General features: G+C 43.9%; 1 protein-coding gene across 6 annotated transcripts in view; it reads right to left on the bottom strand.

Moving 5' to 3' along the window:
- Nucleotides 1-27,057, bottom strand: part of IFT56 (intraflagellar transport 56) — a 1,103,321-nt gene that overhangs the window by 828,073 nt on the left and 248,191 nt on the right. For 5 of the 6 annotated variants that reach the window (XR_012235287.1, XM_073592705.1, XM_073592704.1 and 2 more), the window contains exons 4-5: nt 13,737-13,851; nt 6,117-6,166 (exon numbers count right to left, since the gene is read on the bottom strand). Coding sequence is in view for 5 of the 6 variants with exons in the window: in XM_073592705.1 (XP_073448806.1) it covers nt 6,117-6,166; nt 13,737-13,851 (165 nt within the window). In the remaining variant the exon portion in view is untranslated. The remainder of the gene's footprint in view (nt 1-6,116; nt 6,167-13,736; nt 13,852-27,057) is intronic. The other variant, XM_073592706.1, reaches the window with a different exon arrangement.

Here is a 27,057-nt window from a genome sequence, read left to right on the forward strand (position 1 = left end):
AGACAAAAATATTATGTGTAAGGATGAAATTCAACATTTCCACAATAAAGTCCAATTATATTTCCAAGAATCCAAATCACGCTGGTCAACAAATTCTGGTACCACCTGGACACCTTGTGTGTGTGGAATGGAATTGTATTGGGCCTCAATGTCTATGGCAACCAGCCAAACTTCATTCGGGACCTGTAATCCATAGATTATGAAATTATGTATAAGATATCAAGATCTCTTAGGGACACCCTGGTGACCAGTCATCATAAAACTGGGGACTCAATTCGATAGGCTTCTTTACTCTTGAACATATCCCTCCTCACGAACGAGGCAGTGATATTGACAAAAAAAACTAACTTGAAACCAGATGGATCTACTTGCTACAGGCAACTAGACACCCAGGCTTGAACGAGGGAATCAGTTACAAACCGTTCCTGTAATCACTCGTTCATCCAATATATGATCTCTATCACACTGGACTTGGACAGGAGTCCTGTATGTGCCCCTACTCCTCTCTCCATTTTTGGACTGTGTTTATCAATTTCTGGTCTGTGCAATTGCTACTGTGTTTTCTTCATGTGTTATCCCTTGTGTGCAGAGGGAATTATAAATACTTTATACATTTGTCATGCTATGTATTTTCATGTTATAGTACTTTGGGGTACTGTTTAAGAATGTGTAAGTGTTCATGGCTGCATTTATGCACTTGGCGAGGTCCACTAAATTCCATAAATGGATTTTTGGCTTGATATACTGTCTTTTAGCGTTTAGAGAGAGATATATCTATCTCTCTATCTATCTATCTATATATATACATACATATACACTAGGGGTGCGCATCTTCACTGGCCTCACGATTCGATTACGATTATCAAGTCAACGATTCGATTCGATTCGATTCCGCGATGCATCACGATGCATCACGATTACAGCGCAAGTCCGCAGGTGCTCATGGTTTTCATCAAAAAAAATTAAAGTAGTCAGGAGAACTCCATTTTTTTATTCTATCTGTTCTTAAGAAAAAAAGAGACAGCAGAGGAGCTCCAGGCTCTCTTCCTAAATACTAAAGGAGATGATCAGAGACTGCGGACATGCTACAGGAGATGATCAGAGACTGCGGACATGCTACAGGAGATGATCAGAGACTGCGGACATGCTACAGGAGATGATCAGAGACTGCAGACAGACATGCTACAGGAGATGATCAGAGACTGCAGACAGACATGCTACAGGAGATGATCAGAGACTGCGGACATGCTACAGGAGATGATCAGAGACTGCGGACATGCTACAGGAGATGATCAGAGACTGCGGACATGCTACAGGAGATGGTCAGACACTGCGGACGTGGCACAGGAGATGGTCAGACACTGGGGACGTGGCACAGGAGATGGTCAGACACTGGGGACATGGCACAGGAGATGGTCAGACACTGGGGACATGGCACAGGAGATGGTCAGACACTGGGGACATGGCACAGGAGATGGTCAGACACTGGGGACATGGCACAGGAGATGGTCAGACACTGGGGACATGGCACAGGAGATGGTCAGACACTGGGGACATGGCACAGGAGATGGTCAGACACTGGGGACATGGCACAGGAGATGGTCAGACACTGGGGACATGGCACAGGAGATGGTCAGACACTGGGGACATGGCACAGGAGATGGTCAGACACTGGGGACATGGCACAGGAGATGGTCAGACACTGGGGACATGGCACAGGAGATGGTCAGACACTGGGGACATGGCACAGGAGATGGTCAGTCACAGCGCCCTCCCCCCCCCTCCCTACTTACATGCTGCTCTGGCAGCCTGTAATGAGCAGTGGGGCCGGTGTTCTGCCGGTTGTCACATCTCAGGATCTGCAGTGAATTCTCCCGGGAGAGCACTCCGTGCATAAAGCTGTTTTTAGTGTGTGTATATTCCGGTCATGTGACTCTCGGCCGCGCCTCCCTCCTCTCACGTCTCTCCTGATGTCAGCCCCGCCCGCCTCTCTTCCGACCTGATAGCTCCAGTCAGTGGGCGGAGCTGACACCAGGAGAGACTGAGAGGAGGGAGGCGCGGCTGAGAATCACATGACCGGATTATACACACACTAAAAACAGCTTTATGCACGGAGCGCTCTCCCGGGAGGGGGCGGGGCCAGACATCGATTTTTCGGGTCGCATGCATCGATGCCGCATCGGGGACACCCGAATCGCGATGCATCGATGCTGCGATTAATTTCAGCAGCCCTAATATACACACACACATATATATATATATATATATACACACACACACACACACACACACACACACACACACACACACATACATATATATATATATATATACATACACACACACATATACACACAGTGGGGACGGAAAGTATTCAGACCCCCTTACATTTTTCACTCTGTTATATTGCAGCCATTTGCTAAAATCATTTATGTTCATTTTTTTCCTCATTAATGTACACACAGCACCCCATATTGACAGAAAAACACAGAATTGTTGACATTTTTGCAGATTTATTAAAAAAGAAAAACTGAAATATCTCATGGTCCTAAGTATTCAAAACCTTTGCTGTGACACTCATTTAACTCAGGTGCTGTCCATTTCTTCTGATCATCCTTGAGATGGTTCTACACCTTCATTTGAGTCCAGCTGTGTTTGATTATACTGATTGGACTTGATTAGGAAAGCCACACACCTGTCTATATAAGACCTTACAGCTCACAGAGCATGTCAGAGCAAATGAGAACCATGAGGTCAAAGGAACTACCTGAAGAGCTCAGAGACAGAATTGTGGCAAGGCACAGATATGACCAAGGTTACAAAAACATTTCTGCTGCACTTAAGGTTCCTAAGAGCACAGTGGCCTCCATAATCCTTCAATGGAAGACTTTGGGATGACCAGAACCCTTCCTAGAGCTGGCCGTCCGGCCAAACTGAGCTGTCGGGGGAGAAAGAGCCTTGGTGAGAGAGGTAAAGAAGAACCCAAAGATCACTGTGGCTGAGCTCCAGAGATGCAGTCGGGAGATGGGAGAAAGTTGTAGAAAGTCAACCTTCTCTGCAGCCCTCCACCAGTCGGGGCTTTATGGCAGAGTGGCCCGATGGAAGCCTCTCCTCAGTGCAAGACACATGGAAGCCCGCATGGAGTTTGCTAAAAAAAACACCTGAAGGACTCCAAGATGGTGAGAAATAAGATTCTTTGGTCTGATAAGACCAAGATAGAACTTTTTGGCCATAATTCTAAGCGGTATGTGTGGAGAAAACCAGGCACTGCTCATCACCTATCCAATACAGTCCCAACAGTGAAGCATGGTGGTGGCAGCATCGAGCTGTGGGGGTGTTTTTCAGCTGCAGGGACAGGACGACTGGTTGCAATCGAGGGAAAGATGAATGCGGCCAAGTACAGGGATATCCTGGACGAAAACCTTCTCCAGAGTGCTCAGGACCTCAGACTGGGCCGAAGGTTTACCTTCCAACAAGACAATGACCCTAAGCACACAGCTAAAATAACGAAGGAGTGGCTTCACAACAACTCCGTGACTGTTCTTGAATGGCCCAGCCAGAGCCCTGACTTAGACCCAATTGAGCATCTCTGGAGAGACCTAAAAATGGCTGTCCACCAACATTTACCATCCAACCTGCCAGAACTGGAGAGGATCTGCAAGGAGGAATGGCAGAGGATCCCCAAATCCAGGTGTGAAAAACTTGTTGCATATTTTCCAAAAAGACTCATGGCTGTATTAGATCAAAAGGGGGCTTCTACTAAATACTGAGCAAAAGGTCTGAATACTTAGGACCATGTGATATTTCAGTTTTTCTTTTTAATAAATCTGCAAAAATGTCAACAACTCTGTGTTTTTCTGTCAATATGGGGTGCTGTGTGTACATTGAGGAAAAAAAAATGAACTTAAATGATTTTAGCAAATTGCTGCAATATAACAGAGTGAAAAATTTAAGGGGGTCTGAATACTTTCCGTCCCCAGTGTGTGTGTGTGTATGTAATATGTTATATATATATATATATATATATATATATATATATATATATATATATATATATATATATATATATATATATATATATTTATTTTTTCCATATAGAGTGACACCTGTGGAGCTCTGCTCCGTTTGGCCCTTTTGCCCATCCACCTTGTGGGTCCCCGTACGGACGCCCTAGGGCGTCCATCCCCACGATGTGGGGATAGGTACACAGCCCTCCTAAACTTGGGGGGCACCCATGCAGGCACTTGGCTTGAGGGATTCGGCTTCCTGCCGTGTTGTGCTCTGTGGCAGTTTAGTGGGCATGAGAATGTTGCTCAGTGAATCTCGCCTTTAGGGGTGTGGACATGATTGACTCCCTTTTTGTTTGATGGCGATTGCCGTGGTCCATGGCATGGCTTGTGATCTTGGAGGCCCCCTCGTCATGCAGCCCCTCCCCTTTACATCCGCGCTGTGTCATAACGCAACGGGTAGGGGTATATAAGGACCCACGTGGTGGCAGACATTTTGCTATCCCTGGGAGCCTCACACCATCAGGATAGGACATCAGGTATATTCACTTACATCAGTGACTCTGGAAACCACATAGCCATCACAGTAAATTGTCACAGTATGTGCCGTTGCTTCAGTTAGACTCTGCCGTTACCAGCGGCTCCTGTGCGCATGCACGGGAGTGACATCAATGCAGCTTCGGCCAATCACAGCGCCGGAGCATGCGATACCCAGAAGTAACTCCGGGTGCGATGTCACCGGCCGGAGCGGTGAATGAGGACTGTGGGGGCTTCGATCTAAGGTAAGTAATACATAATGAGCTAGTATGCTATGCATACTAGCTCATTTTGCTTTTGTCTTGCAGGGTTTTTTTGTCTTTGTTTGTGGGTTTACAACCACTTTAAAGAGAATTCATAAGGATATCTTATGTTTGGATTGAAAGGTTACATTCTGAGCTCCATTTGACTCCATCCACCCATACCCCCTCCCTACAGGAGACCAGCATATTTGGGTGACTGTGGCTGATCCGGTGCATGGCATCACTGGATCTCACTCCTTATTAATTTTTTTAATTTTAATCTGGCTCCCACGCTCAGCCAATATGGTAGGAACGCATATTTGGGGATGCTCGCCATGTGTCTGACTGCAGCCATATGTGTATATTTTATAGTTGGTTTACGATTCTTGTATATATACACATATTTCTAATTTTTGTTTTTGTTCTTTCATGATAAAGTTGATTGATTCGTATGATTGATGCGTACTCCTCCAGTCTTTGATTCTTTTACCTTCCACCCTGACACCTGCTGCTGATCTTATTGACTCTACCTTCCCTTCTCACCCCCTGATGCCAGTAACAGTAGGTTATAACATACCTACACTAACAGCAAAGAGACTAAAGATGCTAGATTGAGCAACTAGGGTTATGGGCAAAACAGCAAACGTGCACACATGGAACCCTGACAGAAAGAGCAGCTTTCAGGCTGGGTTCACACTGGCGCAATGTGGGAACCACAGTGATTCCTGTGCCGGTTCCCACACCACATCAGAATGGCAGGTAGTTCACACTGTGCTCTGCGAAATACTGCAGGTGTCAATATAAAGTTATTTATACCCCCAAATTGGTTTGCAGTGCGAACTGTGGAATCGGATCGCATGGGTTGGAACACCCATGCAATCCCATTCCAGTGTGGACAAAAAAAAAAAAAGGGTCCTGCACCATTTTGGTGCGAATGCAATTTCAGCCGCACAGACATTGCATGTTATGTACACAGGAATGCGGTGCGCATCACATGCAATGTCTGCAATCACATTAGTGTGAACCCAGCCCAACACATTATCCTACAGTAGAAAGCAGTGCAGTCTGACTGCTGTATCCAAGACAAGGAGACGATGGGCAGTATCACCAAGAGTAAGAACTTGTGTTTTTACACATTTCTATCATCTTGAAGAAACTATGCTGATTTCAGCATTTGCACTTTGGGTGCATGTCAGTATATAGCTATATACCAACAAATCAGACATTTGCATTCATAATTGGCTACTAAATTGCTTTAGTTCAGATGTTAACATTCACACTATACTATTAAAGTGGAAAATTATTTGGCTGTGCTGTGACAAATAAATACCTTATGTGCCAAGTGAAATAGCAAGCGATTCTGGAGGCGACTTTTAGCTGCTAAAGAAATAAAAAAAAAAACATTTCAATTCATAACCAAATAAGAGGATTTATGGCTTATCATAAAATTATTTTCTTTGAGAACATTAGGGGCACAGGATGGTATGTCATGTACATAAGGTTGTGCTGCTGCATTCAGGGAATTGGACACTGGTGAAACAAGACTATAAGGAATGCTACATATAAACCCTCCCACTCCATCATGTTCAAGTTTTGTAGCAAAGCAATAGTAGGAGTGAAACAGAAGAACAGAGAAAGGAAGGACCCGTGTCCCCGAATGTACCCCAAGAAAAGGATTTGTGGTCAGAACTCCTATTTTCTCAACCACTTAAGGACCAGGCCTCTTTTTTAGATGTGTTGTTTACAAGTTAAAGACAGTTTTTTTGCTAGAAAATTACTTAGAACTCCCAAACATTATACACTATACATACACCCTAGAGAATAAAATGGCGGTCATTGCAATACTTTGTCACAACGTATTTGCGCAGCAGTCTTACAAGCACACTTTTTTTTAAAAAATACACTTTTTTGAATTAAAAAATAAGACACCAGTAAAGTTAGCCCAATTTTTTTTATATTGAAAGATAATGTTACGCCGAGTAAATTGATACCCAACATGTCACGCTTCGGCCCGCTCGTGGAATGGCGACAAACTTTTACCCTTAAAAATCTCCATAGGCGACGTTTAAAAAAATTCTACAGGTTGCATGTTTTAAGTTACAGAGGAGGTCTAGGACTAGACATTATTGCTCTCGCTCTACCGATCGCGGCGATACCTCACATGTGTGGTTTGAACACCGTTTTCATATGCGGGCGCTACTCGCGTATGCGTTCGTTTCTGCACGCGAGCTCGGCGGGACGGGACGCGCTGTTTAAAAAAAAAAAATTGTGTCACTTTTATTCCTATTTACAAGGAATGTAAACATCCCTTGTGATAGAAAAAAAAGCATGCCAGGACCTCTTAAATATGAGATCTGGGGTCAAAAAGACCTCAGATCTCATATTTACACTAAAGTTCAATAAAAAAAATAAATAAATTAAAAAATTGTCATTTAAAAAAAAAGAAGAAAAAAAAAAAAAAGCCCGTTAAGAGCTATGGGCGGAAGTGACCTTTTGACATCGCTTCCGCTCTGTAGTGCCATGGAGATGGGTGGGGGCCATCTTCCCCTCACTCGTCTCCATGCACAGCCCTGAGAAGGACCGAGATCCGGTGCCCTCTGCCGATTAACGGAGCCCTGGGCAGCGGCGGAGGGCACGGATCACCGTGGAAGGGGGCCCTCTCCTGCCGCTGATAAAAGTGATCTTGCGGCAAATCCACCGCAGAGACCACTTTTATCTTGTACCGGACCGCCGGCCGAACACAGGGATACCGGGTTTATGGCAGCTAGCTGCTGCCATAACGATATCCGTCCTCAAATTGAGGACGTACATCGGCGTGCGGCGGTCCGGAAGTGGTTAAACATACATTAAGGTACATAGGTATATCCAAAAGAAGTCTTACTCATGGGTGGGCAACACAGCAAACATGTTCACTGGCCCACAAGTAAGAGGTTACCAAAAGGTGGCTCAACAAAGCTTACAGAGCCACCTGAAGCATGTTATGACTGAAGACGACATCAGATGAGACCTGAACAACATCTTGTAAAACCGGACAACCGTGTGAATAGAAGACTAGATGGCAGACTTGCAGATCTGAAAAACGGATGTCTGATGCTGAAAAGCCTATGAAGCACCAACTGACCTAGTAGAGAAAGAGAACATTTAATCATGAGGACTCATGCACACTGGATGCTAATAACTGTCCTGGATGAGATATGCTGGTAAACATGTGTATGGCGTTTTCCGATGTCAAGCACTTGGGGGTTTATTTCATTGCCCAGAATACATTTATTCTGCCCATTGAATCGAATAAAACGCCTAAGCACTAAAACATACCCAGCGTTAACGCATGTTTACACCTGTTTTTGCAGCATTTGTCAGTTTTCTGCCAAAACATTCTTCTCCTGAACCCAATTATAATGTGTTCAGGACAGGAGCGTTCTATTGCCTCTAAACTCTGCTGCTCCAAAACTCTGGTAAAAGCCTATGTGCATGAACACATAGGGGTTAATTTGCTAAAACTGGAGGGTATAAAATCTGGTGCAACTGTGCATGGTAGCCAATCAGCTTCTAACTGCAGCTTGTTCAATTAAGCTTTGACAAAAAAAAGCTGGAAGGGATTGGATTTTCTGCAGAACTGACCAGATTTTGCACTTTCTAGTTTTAGTAAGTCAACCATAGGCTTTTATTGAGCCGAGTTCAGAGGCTTTGGCAAAAAACACCAAAAGCGCCAAAAAACATGCATTTAGGAGCAGCAGTGTGCATGAGGCCTAACTATACCGACTTGAATTGCGGGCCGTCAAATCCACATGGAGATAGTAGAACAAGAAGCATGCAGGCCCTTATTCCTCAAGACATGGGCTGCAAAAGCAAGGCCCTTCAAGCCAGCAACCAAGAAGCTGGATGGTAAAGTGATCTTTCGAATTCAAGATACGGAAGATTTGGGAGTGCTCAAAGAGAGTCTGCCAGGAATATGACGAGGTCCGAGAACCATGTCCACCTGGACCAGTTCAGTGTGCTAAGAGTTACTAGAATGCCTTCTATCTCAATCCTGCAGAGGGGGTAATGAAGGTGTTTTAGAGGAGGAAAGGCATGGATCAGGCTGAATTGATCTATGGAGTCACCAGAGAATCCACTGTAGAGACTATAGGATCCCTGGACCTGGAGACAAACTTGCTCAGTTTGTTAAAAGTTTACCTTTTGGAGCATATTACATGTTTAGGGTGTAACGTGCTCCAGCTCCTGCCCCGTTCACACCCCCTGCACCTTCCCACTTCGTGATAGCGGTTGGGGAATCCTCTCCCTGCACCCACTGTTAGATTTCAAAAATGGAGCAGCTATGCTCTGCCAGCACAGCCACGCAATTTGTTCACAGGAATCTGTGCATGAAGAAAGTAAAAGTCCCATCTGCCACCATGGAAGATGGTTTGTAGTTCTCAATTGACTGCTGGGGCACAGATGAGTGCCCTTGAAGTTTATTTACACTCCAGCTTCAATACTGAAAACCTGTATGGAGGTACAGGCACAATGATAGAGGACATGTCTGCAGGAGCGCTTCCCCCCTCTGAAACAAAGCTCCTGAAACACCTCAGGATAGAGAGACCATTCTGTATCCAGATAATGATGATGAAGTACACCTTTCAATTTCTCACACCCGGTATATGCATGGCAGACAGGGCTGGAATGTGAAATTCTGGACAAGCAAGAATCTGGTTGACTCTTTTTTGAGCTGCAAAACCTTTGCTTCCTCCCTGCAGTTATGACATTGTTATACAAAGTCCTGTTTGAAACCTTGCAGTTGAGAGGTCCAGTGACGAAGGGTAAAATTAACTTCAGAAGGTTGATTTGGAAAAAAAGCTTCCTCCAGCAACCAAGTTCCTTGCACCAGAAGGGTGTCCAGAACACCTCCCCAGCCCGACAGGCTGGCTGCCATTGTGAGCACCTTCCAGACTAGCAAAAGCAAATATTTCCCAGATTCCAGGGTTAGAACTTGAGAGCCACCAAGCCAGAGCAAGCCTAGTTTTTGGAACCAGGCACTCGCAATTGTTCAGAGACTGGGCCTTCTTGACTCACACAGCCTGAATGTTAAGTTGCAACAGTCTGGGGTAGAATTGGGCATATGGAACTGGTCTGAAAGAGGAACATTCATGCAAAAGAGGAAGGTTGGTCAGCTTCTGGATTGTAACGTGTGAACATGGGAGAGAGTTTGGAGTTAGGCCTATGGGATGAAGACCCTGGACAAAGCAGTAGCCAGAAGGCCTAGATACCTCAAGTAGTCAGTTAGTTCCAATGTTGACTTCTGGATGTTCAAGATCCACCTGAACTTCTGTAGAGTTTAAACAATTAGTTAGACATTAGCTGACAGAGTGTGTTAAACTGTTCCCTCAGTAAAATCTATCTTAGTTTATCTAGGTACTCCACTATAGAAATGCCCAAAGAGCAAAGCAGAACTAGAGGGACTAGCACCCTGGTGAAATCTCAAGGTCTAGTGGACAGACCTAAAGGGGAGGGCCAAAAATGGGTAACGTTGTGAGCGGACTGCAAAGAATGTTTGCAGGAACATTGGCCTGACAGAAAGATGGGAGAGGTTACATGCAAGTAAGTATCCTTGATGTTTACAGAGGCCAGAAAGTTCCCTAGAAAGAGGGAAGCAATGACCAACCTACAAGATTCCATGTGGGATTTCCATACCCGGAGAAAGATGAGAATCTTTAAAGCGGAGTTCCCCCACCCAAAAATGGAACTTCCGCTTTAAGGGAAGGTGACCCCCTGACATGCCACATTTGGCATGTCATTTTTTTTTGGGGGGGGGCGGAAACCCTCTTTTTAGAGTGTTCCAGCTCCCACTTCCCCCCCCGGGGCACCGGAAGTAAGATCACCTCTCCCTCCTCCCTCTCGGCAATCATCTGGGACACGTCACAGATCCCAGATTGCCCGGAAGCCACAGCCGTGCGCCCACAGTGACAATGCCAGCGTCGCAGAGAGGAGGGGGAGACGAGCAGGGCTTTGTTCCCCCGCATCGCTGGATCCTGAGGCAGGTAAGTGTCCGATTATAAAAGTCAGCAGCTGCAGTATTTGTAGATGCTGACTTTTAAGTTTTTTTTTTTGTCGGAACTCCACTTTAAGTCACAAATGAGGCTTTTCCTTTGAGAGCTGTACACAGATGATAGTTGGGGGTGTCCCCTCATTGCAACAAAGACTATGGCTGGCCATAGACAGTTCGCATCTCAGTCGGTTTAGCAGAAACCAGCCAAGATTCGAACTATGTATGGACAAACTGAATGTACCAATAACCGCTAACGGCTGTTATAGCCACTAACGATAATCACAGTCTTCTCCCGGCATGATCGGCTTCCCCCCGCCGGGAGAATACAATGGCTCGGTGGGAGGATTCCCCTGTCAACACAACCTGTGGTTGTGGAGTATGGTCTGCCTTACTCATAGGTTTATAGGATTTGGGGGGGCCAGGATTTACCAAGCTATATGGTCCATATTGATATTCAAAAATTGAATGGTTAAAAAACCCACATGTGATTTTTTTCTGCACTCATTTAGCGGTTGGATGTGTGGTTTAACACTTCTGGTAGGTAAACAGTACAGTTTCTGTAGTACATTTCTTCATAGAGGGCTATACATCAGACCAAAGAGAGACAAACAAGGAGGAAAACGTGACAGAGGGATTTGGTTCCAAAAGAGGGACAGTCCCTCCAAATCAGGGAAAGTTGGGAACTATGTGAAGGCAGCAGCGTGTACTTGAATTATCATCCTAGGTCCCTTAATGCTTGTTTAAGAAAATACATTTTTAACACTATTCCCAAAACTAGCAGTAAAAGTAAGGGAAGACTTATCAGCATGAAATTTACCATATCAGCAATGTGGTAACCCTGATTAAAAGGTTGCCAGTTTATGCATAGAACACTTTCACACAGATATAATCCTTCACTTTGAGGAAGCTTATAAAAATTGTATACAATTCAGTGTAACGTTTACAGTTATTTTATTTGATTTCCTACAAATATTTAAAAAGGGGATTTTCTAATAGTATTTCCTTTTAGGTTGTTGTGTCAAATCTGGGTAATCTGCTTAAAGTACCCAATAATTCACAGCCCTATCCAACCGCTCACAGGACAGATGACTATTAATTTGTGGGTGCATTGCAACATAATCCATGCATTTCCTCTTGCACACACAATGCGTGCTGTATTGCCCTCCTGCCATTAACATTCTGTGTGACAGAAACGATGGAGAACAACAACTTCTCCAATGGGGACACAGACAGCAAGAAAACTACTTATTTAGAAGAGTGGGGAGTTTTTTTTTTTTTTGCTGCCTTTGTTCTGAGGCAATAGCCTTGCTACTGGTTATCTAATATGGACAGGAAGTGGGAGGAAACCTCCACAGACAAGCAAAGATTTCAATTAAAAGCCCCACCCATCCCCATTTTATATAAAACAAGAAACATTTTTGACTAAAGTTCCACTTTTAAGTTTGGGCAAAAACATTTTTGGGGTATTAGCTAGGTACCAATAAAAGGTACCTCTAATGGCGTGTGCCTTACTGGTGGCTGCTGCTTCTTCCTTTAAATGTTAGTCACACGTCACCTCTGACAGTGATGTCACCACTGACATTTCAGCGGTAGCACGCATTATGTCGTGCAATAATATGCTTTCCATTAGGGAAGCCTACTGATTTTGAATAGGCTGCCAAAACCAAACCTTTTTTTTTTCTTTTTAAACACAATTCACTGCAGTGTACTGTGGCATACTGCAGTGTAGGTGCATTAGAGCATTGGGGTGCCATTCAAAATGAATGCCACACTATTGTGAACTAAAGCTTGCATAGCATGGTGTAGTGTGGTAATGCGTGTGTGCAGTGCAAAACTGATCCCAGCCCAATTGCTTAGAAACAACTGCTGTGTGTTTACATAGGAAAGCTGGCAAGTTGCCAAGATTCAGCTCTCCATAAAAAATAAAGCGTAAAATTCAGTGTCTGTTGTGAACATTGAAAATACATTTTTCCATAAATAAAGGGGGATTGTTTTAAAGTACTTTTGCTGATTGTTTGGAATATGTAAAAACTGTGCTGTGCATCGTCTGGGCACCTCAATAACATAAAAACTTTAAGGGTAAATAGCAGGGGAAAAACCTATCCTAGAAATCTCAGTGCTGAACGCGCACACACACGCAGACCATTTTGAAACAGCTGAAGGAGAGTAAAAATGTCATGTTTTGTTGCAATCCCAAAAGCACGTCTGTTAACTTTCAGTCTTGCAAGAGTATGTTATCACCTATGAGCAGGTGAAACCAGCTTTGCCAGGCTGAGCGTTAAAGCATTTGATACCCCAACATTTCATATTTCTGATATGTGCCTGATGTAGCATGTACTTGTATGAGAAATTAACCTGTTCTCTTTGTATTGCCTCCTTTATGTGAAATCTCTGGTGTTCCTGCTAGTCCCCTTGCTTTCCTATCAAAAACTGACCACACTAAGCAGAAGAGCACACCATGGTCAGTTCTCTATGCTGTGAACTCAGCGTACTCTCCTCCAATGATCAGACTTGTACTGACACCCCCCCCCCCCCCCCCCCGCTGTGCAGCCATTTACTGGGAAGCTCAGTGTACTGCTGCTTCTCCTCCCCCAGCTCTTATGCAGCTGAGAACAAAGGGAATGTGATCACTTATAAAAAAAGATAAAAAAAATAAATACCTTTTTTTCCATCTATACAAAAATGTTTTGCCTTTTATTTCTATTTGAAATGGAATGGGTTGATTTTACAAGGTGATAGTTTACAATCACTTTAAGTATTCAATAGGGCAAATGGCTACCCTGAACAGCCAAGAAACATGGGTATAACAACAATTTGATACTGGAGGTTCAGACAATTACAAATACCGGTTTTTGACTTGTTCTCTTTAACATTTTAATTAGCATCTTCAACAATAAATATACAAATTATTAAATATGATTTTACCTTTATTGGCTGCTTCCTCTGCCTCTTTATACATTCCCAGAAAGAAATATGTACAAGCCAAATTAACCCATACATCAGGATTGCATCCTTCTTGTTGACTTGCATTCTTAAAAACCTAAAGGGAGAACATGCCAAATTATACTTATTATACTACATTACTACCCAATAAAATTATTTAGCATGCTAAATAAACCTAGACATCAAGTAAAATCAATTAACCACTATTGCAATTTAAAGGATAAGTACAACTTTTAAAAAATATTTATGAATGCACATCTTTTTGCAGGTGAAAAATTCTTTTTATCTTTTTTTTTTTTTAATTTTTTTTTTTACTTGAAGCCTGTAAAGCATTGCACCAGTGATCAGCAGATCACGTATGCCATGCAGTAGTCCTGCAGACTTGTCAGTGTATCTGTCTGCTTGTACCTCATACAGGCAGGCAGGCAGATACAAACTAACAGGGAGAGAAAATTAACTACCAGATCGCTCAACAGCCCCCTATTAGTTACTACAGTGACTACAGGCAGGGGAGCAGGCGTGGGAAAGTTACATGTTCCACCCTAAAAGCAGTGAACTTATTGTTTAAAACCAAACTCCAGCTTACCAAAAACCCAACCCTATTCAGTCCCAGAACCCCTCCTTGCATTCATACTGTTAATAAATGAAAATATACATTCCAGTGGTGTCATGTGGCTATTGCTGCCTCTCCTCTCCAGCATCAGGCTGTGGGCCAGCTTCAAGGCTGCAAAGATTCGTGCTTTACATTTCAAATAGGAAAATAGTGTTCTTGGACCTTATCCATGTTCCTAATAAGGATTTAGTAATAATTTTGAGCCTGGTGGCCTTGAAATTGCTACTAAGTAGATGCTTAAAGGGGTTTCGCCTAGGATCAATAGTTTTAATACTGGTGGCCTTGAAATTTATACTAAGTACATGGCTAAAATGGGGTTCCCTTTCTACAAGACCTGGTTTTACTGGATGCAATTCGATATTCTCTGATAAGTACAAAGAACTACTTGAGCCTAGCTCCGCATAGGATGTCAGAGACTAGTTTTTTATATAATAGGAGCTGCGCTCTAAATATTGACAAGTAACCCAAAAAATTAGATACAAACTTAAAAATAAAACATGACAAGTCCCATTAGTGAACTATGTGACAAAAAAACGAGAGTCCTCCAATATGAATGAGAAGTCTTGAATATCCTCCAATGGAAGGAAGGTGAGTGAACCAAAAACACAATATGTTGTGACTGTCTCCTGTGATTATGACAGACAATAGTGAATCCACATCCACAAAGAGTGCACACTTACCAGCTGCACAAGCTTTAAAGCCTGTGGCTAACACCCAGCCAGGGCCTTTTCCTCCAAGAACCTGAATTGGTGATCGAACCACAGACAACCACTATATACCACTATAGACTGTTAATCTTGAGGATGGTCGGAGAACCCAGCATTCACATCCACACTCGATAATGATGATCATACCAGCCCAAAGTGAAGGGAGGATAGAATCGCCATAGTTTTTTTATACCACCCCACTCCTTTACTACTTCAATCCCGAACACAACCCTCTACCCCAATTTTCTTCCTCTTTTGATTACACCCCCACCCCCCTCCTTCCACCCTTTAGGCATTTCCTAGTTTATTGAAAAATTGGCCAGAAATAAAAGTGGATTTTTAAAGATCCGAATGGTAGTTTATTGAGAACATAGGTATGGTACAGGTACAGGTACATGTGACAGGGTGGTATATAATAATCGTCAAAAATTGGATTTTTCCTACATCTTACCTGTAAAATCCATTTCTTGGAGTACATCATGGAACACAGAGCAGCCATAATAATTACTATCTGGGTTATACACCACCTATAGGTGAATAGACACTGGCAAACTAAAAATACAGGAAGTCCCCCTCTATATAACCCCTCCCATGCAGGAAGTACCTCAGTTTTGTAGCAAGCAATAGAATTCCCAGACAAAAGGGGGGACCTCTGTGTACCGTTATGTACTCCAAGAAATTGATTTTACAGGTTAGATGCAGGAAAAATCTAATTTTTTTTTATCATACATCACGGGACACAAAGCAGCCATAATAATTACTATCTGCGATGTCCCAAAGCAATGCCCTTGAAGAGAGGGAGACTAATTATGAAGACCATCATCAAACTAAAGGACCTACATCGCTGCTTGCAGCATGCTACAACCAAATGCAGTATTCTCCTAGTGAATGTATGCACTGAATACCACGTAGCGGCCTTGCAAATCTGAGCCATAGATGCCTGATGAGGAACCGCCCATGAGGCACTTTCTCCCCTAGTAGAATCTGCCGTTACCCGAAAAGGTGGGATTTTTCCCTTCAACCCATAAGCCTGAACAATAACTTGGCGGATCCAAAGAGTGATAGTTGATCTTGATGCTGCCTGCCCTTTCTTGGGCCCTTCTGGTAGAACAAAGAATCAGTCTTCCGAATCTGAGCTGACATCTTCAGATAGACTGACAGCTCGCACTACATGGAGAGAATGCAACAATTTTTCCTCAGTCGAACGAGGAGCTGGAAAAAAAGGAAGGCAGTGTGATATCGTGAGTCAAATGAAAAGTGAACACTACCTTAGGCAAAAAGTCCGGGTGAGGTCGTAACACCATTCTGTCTTGGTGCAGGATCAAAAATGGTTCTTTACACGAACGAGCCGCCAACTCCGACACCCTTCTAGCCAAGGTTGCTGCAACCAAAAATATTAATATCCCTCACAAAAGAACCAGAGGAATATGCCAAATGAGCTTGAAAGATTGCTTCTGTACGACAGACAGAACCAGATTTAAATCCCAAGGACATAATGGTGGCCTGACCAGCGGAATCATGCGAATCACCCCCTGTATAAAGGCTTGCAAAGAATGCAAAGCACTTGGCCTTTGAAATAAAATGGACTAGGCCAAAATCTGACCCTTAATCGTTCCCAAAGCCAGCCTCATTTCTACCCCCAATTGTAAAAAAGGCAAGAATCCTCCCGATTACATATTTATGGGGATGCCATTTTCTGGCCTCACACTAGGAAATGTAAGATTTCCAAACTCTGTAGTAAATGTTTCTAGAAACTGATTTTCTGGCGTTTATCATAGCAGCTACCAACGGACCAGAGACACCACGATCTTTTAAAATCCGGACGAAGAAGTCGAACTGGAGGGAACGCATAGATTAGGGAAAACTGATCCCAAGGAGTCACCAAAGCATCCGCCCCGATTGCGAGAAGATCCCTGGTTCTGAACACAAAAATCTTTCCAGTTTGTTGTTGAACCTGGATGCCAACAGATCCCTGTCTGGGTTACCCATCATTGACAAATCAACAAAAAAAAAAATCTCGGGATGTAGGGACCACTCCCCTGGAACCAACTGCTGGTGACTTAGAAAGTCCGCCTGCCAATTCTCCACCCCTGGAATGAATACTGCCGACAGGCATGGTACGTATTTCTCTGCCCATGTCAGAATGTAGCCCAGCTCCTTCTGGGCTGACTGACACTTGGTGCCCCCCTTGGTGGTTGATATAAGCCACTGCCGTGGCATTGTCAGATTGGATCCTGGCTGGGCATCCCTGTAATCTGGCAGTTCAAAACACTAGAGCCAGGCTAGCTGCCCTGATCTCTAAGATATTGATGAGCAATCTGTTTTTTTTATTGCAGACCATTTCCCCTGGACAGTGGCTTCTGACAGAATCGCCACCCACCCCGAGAGACTGGCGTCCATGGCCACCACCTTCCGGCTGGAAGGACTTCCCTTTCTCCAGATTCCCAGCTACTAACCAATGAGACTGATGCACATTTGGGGACAGAAACATGTAACATTCCAAAACCTGGACTCTTTTGTTCCATGGGGACAAAATATTGTTATGCAACGGTCTAGAATGAAATTGTGCATAGGGAACTGCTTTGAACAAAGACACCATCTTTACCAGTAACCTCATGCAAAGGCATATAGAAGGGCACCTCTTCCTGTTTGATCTAGGAGTAATACATTGTCCAAGTATCGCACGCTCACCTGGAATCTCCCACTGTGGCCGCTCCAGTAGAACCGGTGTTGCAGACCGACCCTGCTGTTGCCAAATTCTCTGTGCAGGCACCCTCCTCGAGTATTACCTCTATAAGAGGTATGTCTGGTTTCGCTCCGCCCCCAACGATTTGGGGGCAATCCACAGTTCAATGCAGAGGGTTTCTCAACCTGGTTGAGATATACTTCGAGATGCTGCCCCAGGAGTTTCCCACGGACAGAACCAAAGTAGGTTTTGTGATATCTTTGCTTCCTGAGAGAGCCTTGGCCTGGGCAAACCCTCTATGGGAGACGCAAAAACCTGTTGTCTTGAGTAACCCAGACTTTGTGGCTTCCTTTAAAAGGGTATTTGATGTTCCCGCACATTCCATTTCTGCTGCCAAAAGCCTCATGTCCACCAAACAGGGTAGGAGAACAGTTGCCAATTACGCCATTGACTTCTCTACACTGGCAGCAGAGGTTGCGTGGAACAATGAGGCCCTCGTGGCTGCTTTTTCTCACAGTCTCTCGGATAACATCAAAGATGAGATAGCAGCCCAAGACATACCCACTGAGCTGGAGAGGTTGATCTTGTTTGCAATGCTTATTGACTCCAGACTCCGTGAGAGACCTTCCTTTAAGGAGTGCTTGCAGAAGCCTCCTGTACCTTTGGCTCTGTGCTTGCAGTCCCACCCTTGCCTCCCTCACCTCCCATGCCTCCTGGTACCCAGTCTGTGAAGGTGAACCCACGCACTTGGGCTTCACACGTCTTTCTGCGGATGAGAGACCCCTTAGGAGGAGGGAGAGATTGTGCCTTTGTTGCCAGGCAGGTCACTTTTTGAAGTCTTGTACTACCCGTCACAGACAGACCTTAGGTTGCGTTGTTTCGTCCCCATTTATCCAGAAGCATAAGCCCCTGGTTCTGGTTACCCTTTCTAGAGCCTGTATCTCGACGGACGACTCAGCTCAAATCGACTCTGGGGCTGCAGGCCTGTTCATTGATGCTGCCTTTGTATCAAAGCACTCGATTCCGCTCCAGCTGCGTGACACTCTACTTGCCATTGAGGCTCTTGATGGGAGAACTTTACAGTCTGCCCATGTGACTCATGAGACTGTTCCGTTGTCTATGGGCGTAGGGGCTCTTCACCATGAGATAATCCAATTCCAAGTTTTTTCCTCACCTAATTTTCCGCTGGTTATTGCTTATCCTTGGTTACAGAGGCACAACTCCTCTTTTGATTGGCTCCGTGCTGAGGTTCTCTCCTGGTCGCCACAATGCAGCAAAACATGTTTCCAGAATGTAGCCAAGGCCCTGTGCACCTCTTCACTCTCCTCCCTGCCAGAGGAGTACTGCAATTTTAGCGATGTCTTTGACAAAGATCAAGCCAGTAGTTTGCCTCTACACCGGTCGTATGATTGCGCAATTGACATTCAACCTGGTGCCATACCTCCTCATGGCCAGGTTTACCCTTTGTCGGTCTTGGAGGATAGGGCCACGGAGGAGTATGTTGCAGATGCACTTTGAGGTTTCATCCGCAAATCCTCGTCTCCTGCTGGTGCTGGTTTCTTCTTTGTGAAGAAGAAGAGTGGTGAACTGAGACCTTGTTTTGATTAAAGGGGTCTCAATCATTTCATCAACAACAGAAAGAGGAGACAAGGGAGTCCCCAGAAAGCAAAAAAGGGGAATGGTCAACTACGGCTTACGGTACAAAAATGCAAAAAGGCTTTATTAAGGGTAGGGGGGGTGGGGGTATTTACATATACAAAAAATTCCAAATATATGTAAGATAAACAATGTATCTAAATAACACAGTCCGTCTCACTACACTAAACCAAAATTAAAAACCATGCTGCAACATTGATGAATAAAACTGCAGAGCGTGCCTGCAGGCCAAAAACGCATGCAGTGTCCATTTGAATCCAAAGAAAAAAGTATTGCACCAAACATTACATGGAGTAAGCTACTGATGGGATATCAAGTCTTATGTGGTCTAGTATTAACTGTGCATCAGATTGAGCAGTACTGAGAAAAAAAAAAAAAAAAAAAAAAACCCACATATATCCACATAGACAGGACCTTACATAGCTGAATTAGGTGGGGTTTTTTAAAAAAAAAACCTCTGTTAGAAGGAAATCCTCCACAAGCAGCTTCCAACCTCAGTGCACTAAATGTGTGTTTACACCAGTTGTTTTAGAAATGGAAAGACCAGCGTTCCTGTTACTAGGTATGTCCAGTGCACAAACACTATTTCCTCAATGTAGCATAAAAGGAGCAAAGGACAAACCACTCCAAAGAAAGGGCTTAGTCTCTTTTCCAATCTAGACCAGGATGATATTTTCACAGTTCATCAGTTTCAAGTGTGTCAATCCATGCAGGAGGGTGAATGGCAAACAGATGCAAAGACTATTGATAAGCAGGTAAGGAGGGAAAGAGAAACTGCCCATTGGGCTCTCACCTCTTTCAAGTACTAGGGATGTCCTCAGACTCTGCTGTCTTGCTGTTTTGCATGGAGCGGCTCACAGTCAGTTCAGAGCAACATTCAGTGTGTAGTCACAGCACACCATTCTCCTCAATAGTAGACACTGCAGACTGTGTAATCACATGACCGGTCACATGGTTAGGAAGAGACCAGGAACCAGGAACTTTGCATTCAATTGCTGATGCGGAATTAGCTTGTGAAGTATGGTGCTGTATGCAAATCACAGGGAAACCCCTTTACATTGCTGGAAAAGGAAGCATGTTGAAGGCCTGCTGACAAGCCCTGCAGGGGCTGCGTTGACGTTTCGTACGCCTCCGCGTACTTCTTCAGAACAATTTGGCATTGAATTAGGGTTGATTTAAATAGGGAACACTGTCCAATCAGATCAAACCATGCCAAATAGCTATTTTCTGCCATCTTGTGGTCACATCAGGTAATGCAGTGGAAAAAAGGTGCCAGTCAGTTGCTCAAACAAAAAAGTACTTATTTGCAAGGGGGGAGAAAGAAATACAATCTCACATATCACCAGGCATCAAGTAAAGAGCGCAATAGACATTGTAATAAATTTCCTCATAAGGTGGAATGGCCCTCATGGTCAGAAATAAATTCTATCAAAAACAACCAAAACAAGAGATCAGCCGGGGAGCCTTTATAAAACACTTCAAACCTAATGTTTATGGTTCAAGAAAGACACTCAGGCTTAGTTCGTGGTTCAAGCCATTAGGTTGAAGAGTACCAAGCCTGAATATCCATTTTTTCTCTTTGCGTAGGAGTACCCTGTCAAAGTCACCCCTACGGTCTGTCAGAGAAAGGGCATAAAAGCCCTTTACCCTCAGACCTGTGGTTTTGCCCTGATGAAAATCCAAAAAGTGTTGAGCCACTGAAGTTTCTTCCTTTAGCCTGATACTCTTCAGGTGTTCCCCGAATCTAACACGCAGCTGTCTCTTAGTTTTGCCTACATACAATTTATGACATGGGCATTCGAGAACATAGAGTATTCTAGTTGTGGCACAGTTAATGAAAGACCGAATCTCAAATTGTTGACTACCATCCGAATTTCTAAAGGTTTTTGAGCGGTCCACATACTTACATGTGCCACAGTGGCCACACGGAAACATGCCGTTGACCCGAGGCATATCAGTGAGCCAACTTCTATTTGAGGGCCGTACAAACTCAGATTGCACCAGCATGTCATTGAGGTTTTGGGCTCGTTTAGCAACCATTGACGGTCTCTCACCGATAATTTGCCTCGACCCAACAGCCCGCAACAGTATGTGCCAATGTTTTGAGAGGATTGTATTAACCTGGTGCCACTGGGACCCATAGGGGGTGATAAATCTCACCAGTCCCTCAGTCTCCTGTTGTGTCTTTTTCTGGGGTAAGAGGAGGTCAGCTCTCCTCTTATGTCCTGCGATGCTCATTGCTCGCTTGAGGGTACGGTGGGGGTATCCCCTTTCCCTGAATCTCTGGTAGAGTTGTTTAGATTCGGAAAAGTAGTCCTCCTCAGTAGAGCAATTTCTGCGGATTCTCATGAACTGTCCAACCGGGATCCCACGTATCAGAGACTTGGGGTGGTGGCTATCCGCCTGTAGTAATGTATTTGCGGCTGTTTCCTTTCGGAAAGTACTAGTAATCAACCTACCACCCTCAAGTCGGATATATAGGTCCAGGAAGGAGAGTTGATGGGGATCCGCAGTATAAGTTAGATGTATATTTCTAGTGTTGTTTTCTAGCTCTGCCATAAACACCTCCAGTTCATCTGAAGTCCCTGCCCATACCATCAGGACATCATCAATGTACCTCAGCCAGCAGCATGCATGGCCGAGGTACATCGATGAGGCATAAACTTTCTCCTCCTCCCACCAGCCCAGGTGCAGACACGCATAGGCCGGGGCCCATGGGGCTCCCATAGAGGTGCCACGCAGCTGCTGATAGTTAGACCCAGAGAACTGGAAAAAGTTGTGCTTGAGTGCAAGCTCTAGGAGATCAATGATGAATTCATTTTGGGCTCCCATTTCTGGGAAGTGTTTCTCTAGGAAGTGATATACCGCCAAAATGCCCCACTCGTGGGGAATAGATGTGTAAAGCGACTCCACATCGATCCCCACGAGTAGGGCACCCTCCGGGAATTCTAATGCACTAATCTTATTCAATACGTCCCCTGTGTCACGTACGTACGAAGTCAAAGACAAGACCATGTCCTTGATTAAGGAATCTATATATTTCCCCAGTCTCTCGAGGGGACCACGAATGGCGGAGACAATAGGTCTTCCTGGAGGGACCTTTCTATTTTTATGGACCTTAGGGATTATATAAAATGTTGGTTTATTGAAGTCCACCACTCTCAAGAATTCCAATTCCTTTTTAGAAATTAAATTGGCCTCAAATGCCCATTGTAATTTCTCATTAATAAGTTCCACCAGGTCCTGGAATGGATCATGGTGTAGTCTTTTATAGGTAGATTCATCATTTAGGAGTCGTCGTACCTCCCCCTCGTAAAAATCCACCGAGAGGAGGACGACATTACCTCCTTTATCACTCTTTTTGATAATCACTTGGTCCGCTTCCCTAAGCTCTTTTAATGCCTTCCTTTCCTCATATGTGAGGTTATCACCCATGATGGTTTCCCAATTTAATTTTTTGAGGTCCTCCTCAACAAGGTCTAGGAACACCCCAAGCCATTTGTTCTTCCGAAATAAAGGCATTTTGGTTGAACGGATCTTTAATTTGGGATCTCTTTTCCACCCCGACATCTCTGGAGCTTCCTCCTCACCAGAGGACTGGCCTCCTTCTTCCATCAATATCATTAATGATTCTAGGGCCTCAGTTTCTCTGGTATCTAGCTGTAGATCATTTGGGGGAGTTTTGTCAGAATAGATCTCCTTGAGGTATACTTTCCTCAAAAAAAGGCAGAGGTCCTTATATACCCCAAAGTGGTCCATACTCGTAGTAGGGGAAAAGGATAGACCCTTGCTTAATAAATCAATATGTCGTTTCTCCAATTGAAAATCAGAGAGATTAATGATTTTAAAATCTTCTACTGGGTCATTCAAATGGAGTGCATTTAGCTGGGGCGTTTTTGGCTCCGAGTCGTTGTCCGCTCTGTTCCTATTGGGTCCCCCCTTCCTTCCTTCCTTGTCTTCCTTTTCCTCGATTCCCTCCTCCTCCTGTTGTCCCTTGTTTGCCTCCCTTTAGTATACCCCTGGACGGGGGAGATTTCTGCTGGTCCAGTAGGTCTTTGTCTAAAAAAGACACGGTATGGCGTGTTTCGTCTTCACTACCAGAAGACTGGGCACCTGTCTCTGTATCAGAGCAAGAGGGGAATCTACGATTCCGCAATCTACTTCTGCTTCCCCTTACTGACAGGTCAAAAATTTCCCCTTTTGCCCAGTCATCTAAATCCCTCTTAAATTTGTTGTGTTTGGTAATTTTAAGATTTTTTTGAGTTCTATCGACTTCCTTCTTGAGGAAACAGGAACGCTGGTCTTTCCATTTCTAAAACAACTGGTGTAAACACACATTTAGTGCACTGAGGTTGGAAGCTGCTTGTGGAGGATTTCCTTCTAACAGAGGTTTTTTTTTAAAAAACCCCACCTAATTCAGCTATGTAAGGTCCTGTCTATGTGGATATATGTGGGTTTTTTTTTGTTTTTTTTTTTTTTTTTTTCTCAGTACTGCTCAATCTGATGCACAGTTAATACTAGACCACATAAGACTTGATATCCCATCAGTAGCTTACTCCATGTAATGTTTGGTGCAATACTTTTTTCTTTGGATTCAAATGGACACTGCATGCGTTTTTGGCCTGCAGGCACGCTCTGCAGTTTTATTCATCAATGTTGCAGCATGGTTTTTAATTTTGGTTTAGTGTAGTGAGACGGACTGTGTTATTTAGATACATTGTTTATCTTACATATATTTGGAATTTTTTGTATATGTAAATACCCCCACCCCCCCTACCCTTAATAAAGCCTTTTTGCATTTTTGTACCATAAGCCGTAGTTGACCATTCCCCTTTTTTGCTTTCTGGGGACTCCCTTGTCTCCTCTTTCTGTTGTTGATATAGTGCCATTGCTTTTAGGGCAGGTATCCCGTCACATATTGACGAATCGGCTGGTACTCTATTTGCTGTTTGCTACTTTGGTGAGTGTGGATTCAAGGACCTTTTACCCCCCATTTTTTGTCTCAATCATTTCACTTTTATCATTTCATTTAAGAATGCTTATCCGATTCCGTTGATTACGGAGTTATTTGACCACCTCAAGGGAGCAACGGTTTTCACGAAGCTCGATTTTAGAGGGGCATACGATCTTGTGAGGATTAAGGAGGACGACGAGTGGAAAACTGCGTTTAATACCAGAACAGGCCATTAGGAGTACCTTGTGATGCCATTTGGCCTTTGTAATGCCTCGGCAATTTTCCAGGAATTGATTAACAATGTCCTCCGAGATTTGTTGCAGTTATGTGTGGTGGTTTAGCTTGACGATATCCTCATATTTTCCAAGTCCCTGGAGAACCACCACACAGGGGTCTGTCGTGTGCTTCAGAAACTAAGAGAGAACGGGTGGAGTGTGGAGGGGGAGGAGCCCTGACATGTAGTGGCTCACGCCCACGCTGGACGCCAGAACCTCATCTCCACCCACAGGTTCTCGCCAATGCTGGAGGCGAGAGTAAGCCATGAGAGTTATGTGATCCGAAGCGCTGAAGGAGGAAGCGTGATCACCGATGGCTTCCGCTCCGGCACTCGCTGTATGCACCTGCTGTGGCCTACTTGGTCCCTCCTCCTGCTGGCTGCTCGGGCGGGAGTCTCGGATTCAATAGAGTGTGGAGCGGAGGAGGCCACCGGTGAAGTTGGAGCTGGAGCCTGTCTTAGCACAGAGGTAGTGCGGACTGGGGACCTAGACATGGACTTCCATAAAAACGGTGGGGGATGCTAAGGGGCTGCACACTGTTTGTGAGGGGAGAGGTCCACGGGAATGCGGTAGGACTTTAACACATAAATAACCTTCTTGCTTGTACTTCTTTTTTCTAAATGGAACTGTTTATTGCACATTAATAAGCACTGAGAGCTTAAAAAACTGTTCATTGATTTAAATGACTCATGTGTCTCAAAGAGGAAGAAATGCTATTTGTAAGAAGAACTGGGCATAAGAAAAGCTTGCTGCTAATCACTAATGTTGGCTGTTAATGAGAATTTTGGACAACTGCTGCTGCTGATAAACGCTGAAAAGTGCTGCTGTCAGTGTATATTAATGCCCATCATTGTCCATCATTACCTGCTGAAGATTGCCTTGGTTTACGACAGCTTTGGCTATCTGCTATTTGTTGATAACTGCTGCTATTGGTGGATAATCGCTGAAAACTGCAAAGGAATCTAACCTCAACACACAAATAATCTTCTTGCTTGTGCTTTTTGAAAATGGAACTGTTCTTTGTATATTAATAAGCACGGAGAGTTTAGAAAACTGTTCATTCATTTAAAATGGCTCTCATGTGCCTCAAAGAGGAAGAAAAGCTATTTGAAAGAAGAATTGTGTATTGTATATTAAAACAGTATTGAGATCATAAAGTACTATAAAGCTTTTTTTTTCCCATCTAAATAGCTCCTATGTGATTTAATGCGCTCCAGAGAGGAAGAAAGGGAAAGCTTGTTGCTAATCACTACTGTGGGTTGTTAATCAATGAGAATTGTGGACAACTACTACTGGTGCTGATAAATGCCGAAAAGTGCTGCTGTCTCTGTATGTGAACACCCATCACTGTTCATCATTACCTGCTGAAGACTGTCTTGGCTTGCGATAGCTTTGGTTATCTGCTATCCCAGTGGTTCTCAACTCCGGTCCTCAGGACCCACTAACAGGCCAGATTTGCAAGATAACTGAAATACATCACAGGTGATATCATTTGCTGCTCAGTGATTGCAGTATTCTAGTCTGCATCTCCCCAAGGTAATACTTAAAATCTGGCCTGTTGGTGGGTCCGGAGGACTGGAGTTGAGAACCACTGTGCTATCTGCTCATGATTGCTGCTATGGGTAGATAGTCCTTGAAAACTGCAAGGCAATTAAACCCTCCTCTACACACCACTTAATGATACTGATACTCCTTTCTTTCCCCAATAATGGTGGTTACTTGTTAAACAATGGTAATTACCTACCAACAACTGTTTACTGTTGATGATGTGTATTTCTACTTGTTGATAAATGCTACTACTTGTGGATAACTGTCGCTATCTGTGGATAACTTTTGCTGCTTGCTGTGAGCTGCCTTTGTCTGCATAGAACTGTCGTTTTTTGCTGATAAATGCTAGTACTAGCTGATAACTAATACTACCTGCTGATGGCCATTGCTATCTGTTGATATCCACGGTTACCTGCTGATAATCGCTGTTACTTACTGGAAATTGCTACTGCCTGCTGAAGTCTGCTGTGGCATGTTGTCAACTTCTGGTGCTGGTTGATGAACATTGTTACATGCCGATAGGTGTTATTACTTGTTGACAATTCCCAGATACTTGTGGACAATTATTGTCACTAGCGAATAAGCGGTGGCTATTCGCCGAAAGCTGGCACTACTTCCTGGAAACTGGTGCCACTTGCTGATGACTGGCACTACTATTTGGTTCAACCTGCGGACAAAGGGCAACATTTGCCGATAATTTCTGATAACCCTCGTTACTGGTAGTTATTGTTGCTTGATGAGAACTGTTGAAACCTTTAAAATGTATTGAACTTCTGCCTATACATTATATTATACTACTAAATGATATCTATTGCAGGACACTAAACTTATAGACATTATTGATAGATCTTATAATACCCATTT

This window comes from Aquarana catesbeiana, linkage group LG07 (genome assembly GCF_042186555.1).
Source record: "Aquarana catesbeiana isolate 2022-GZ linkage group LG07, ASM4218655v1, whole genome shotgun sequence".
NCBI classification, from domain to species: domain Eukaryota; kingdom Metazoa; phylum Chordata; class Amphibia; order Anura; family Ranidae; genus Aquarana; species Aquarana catesbeiana.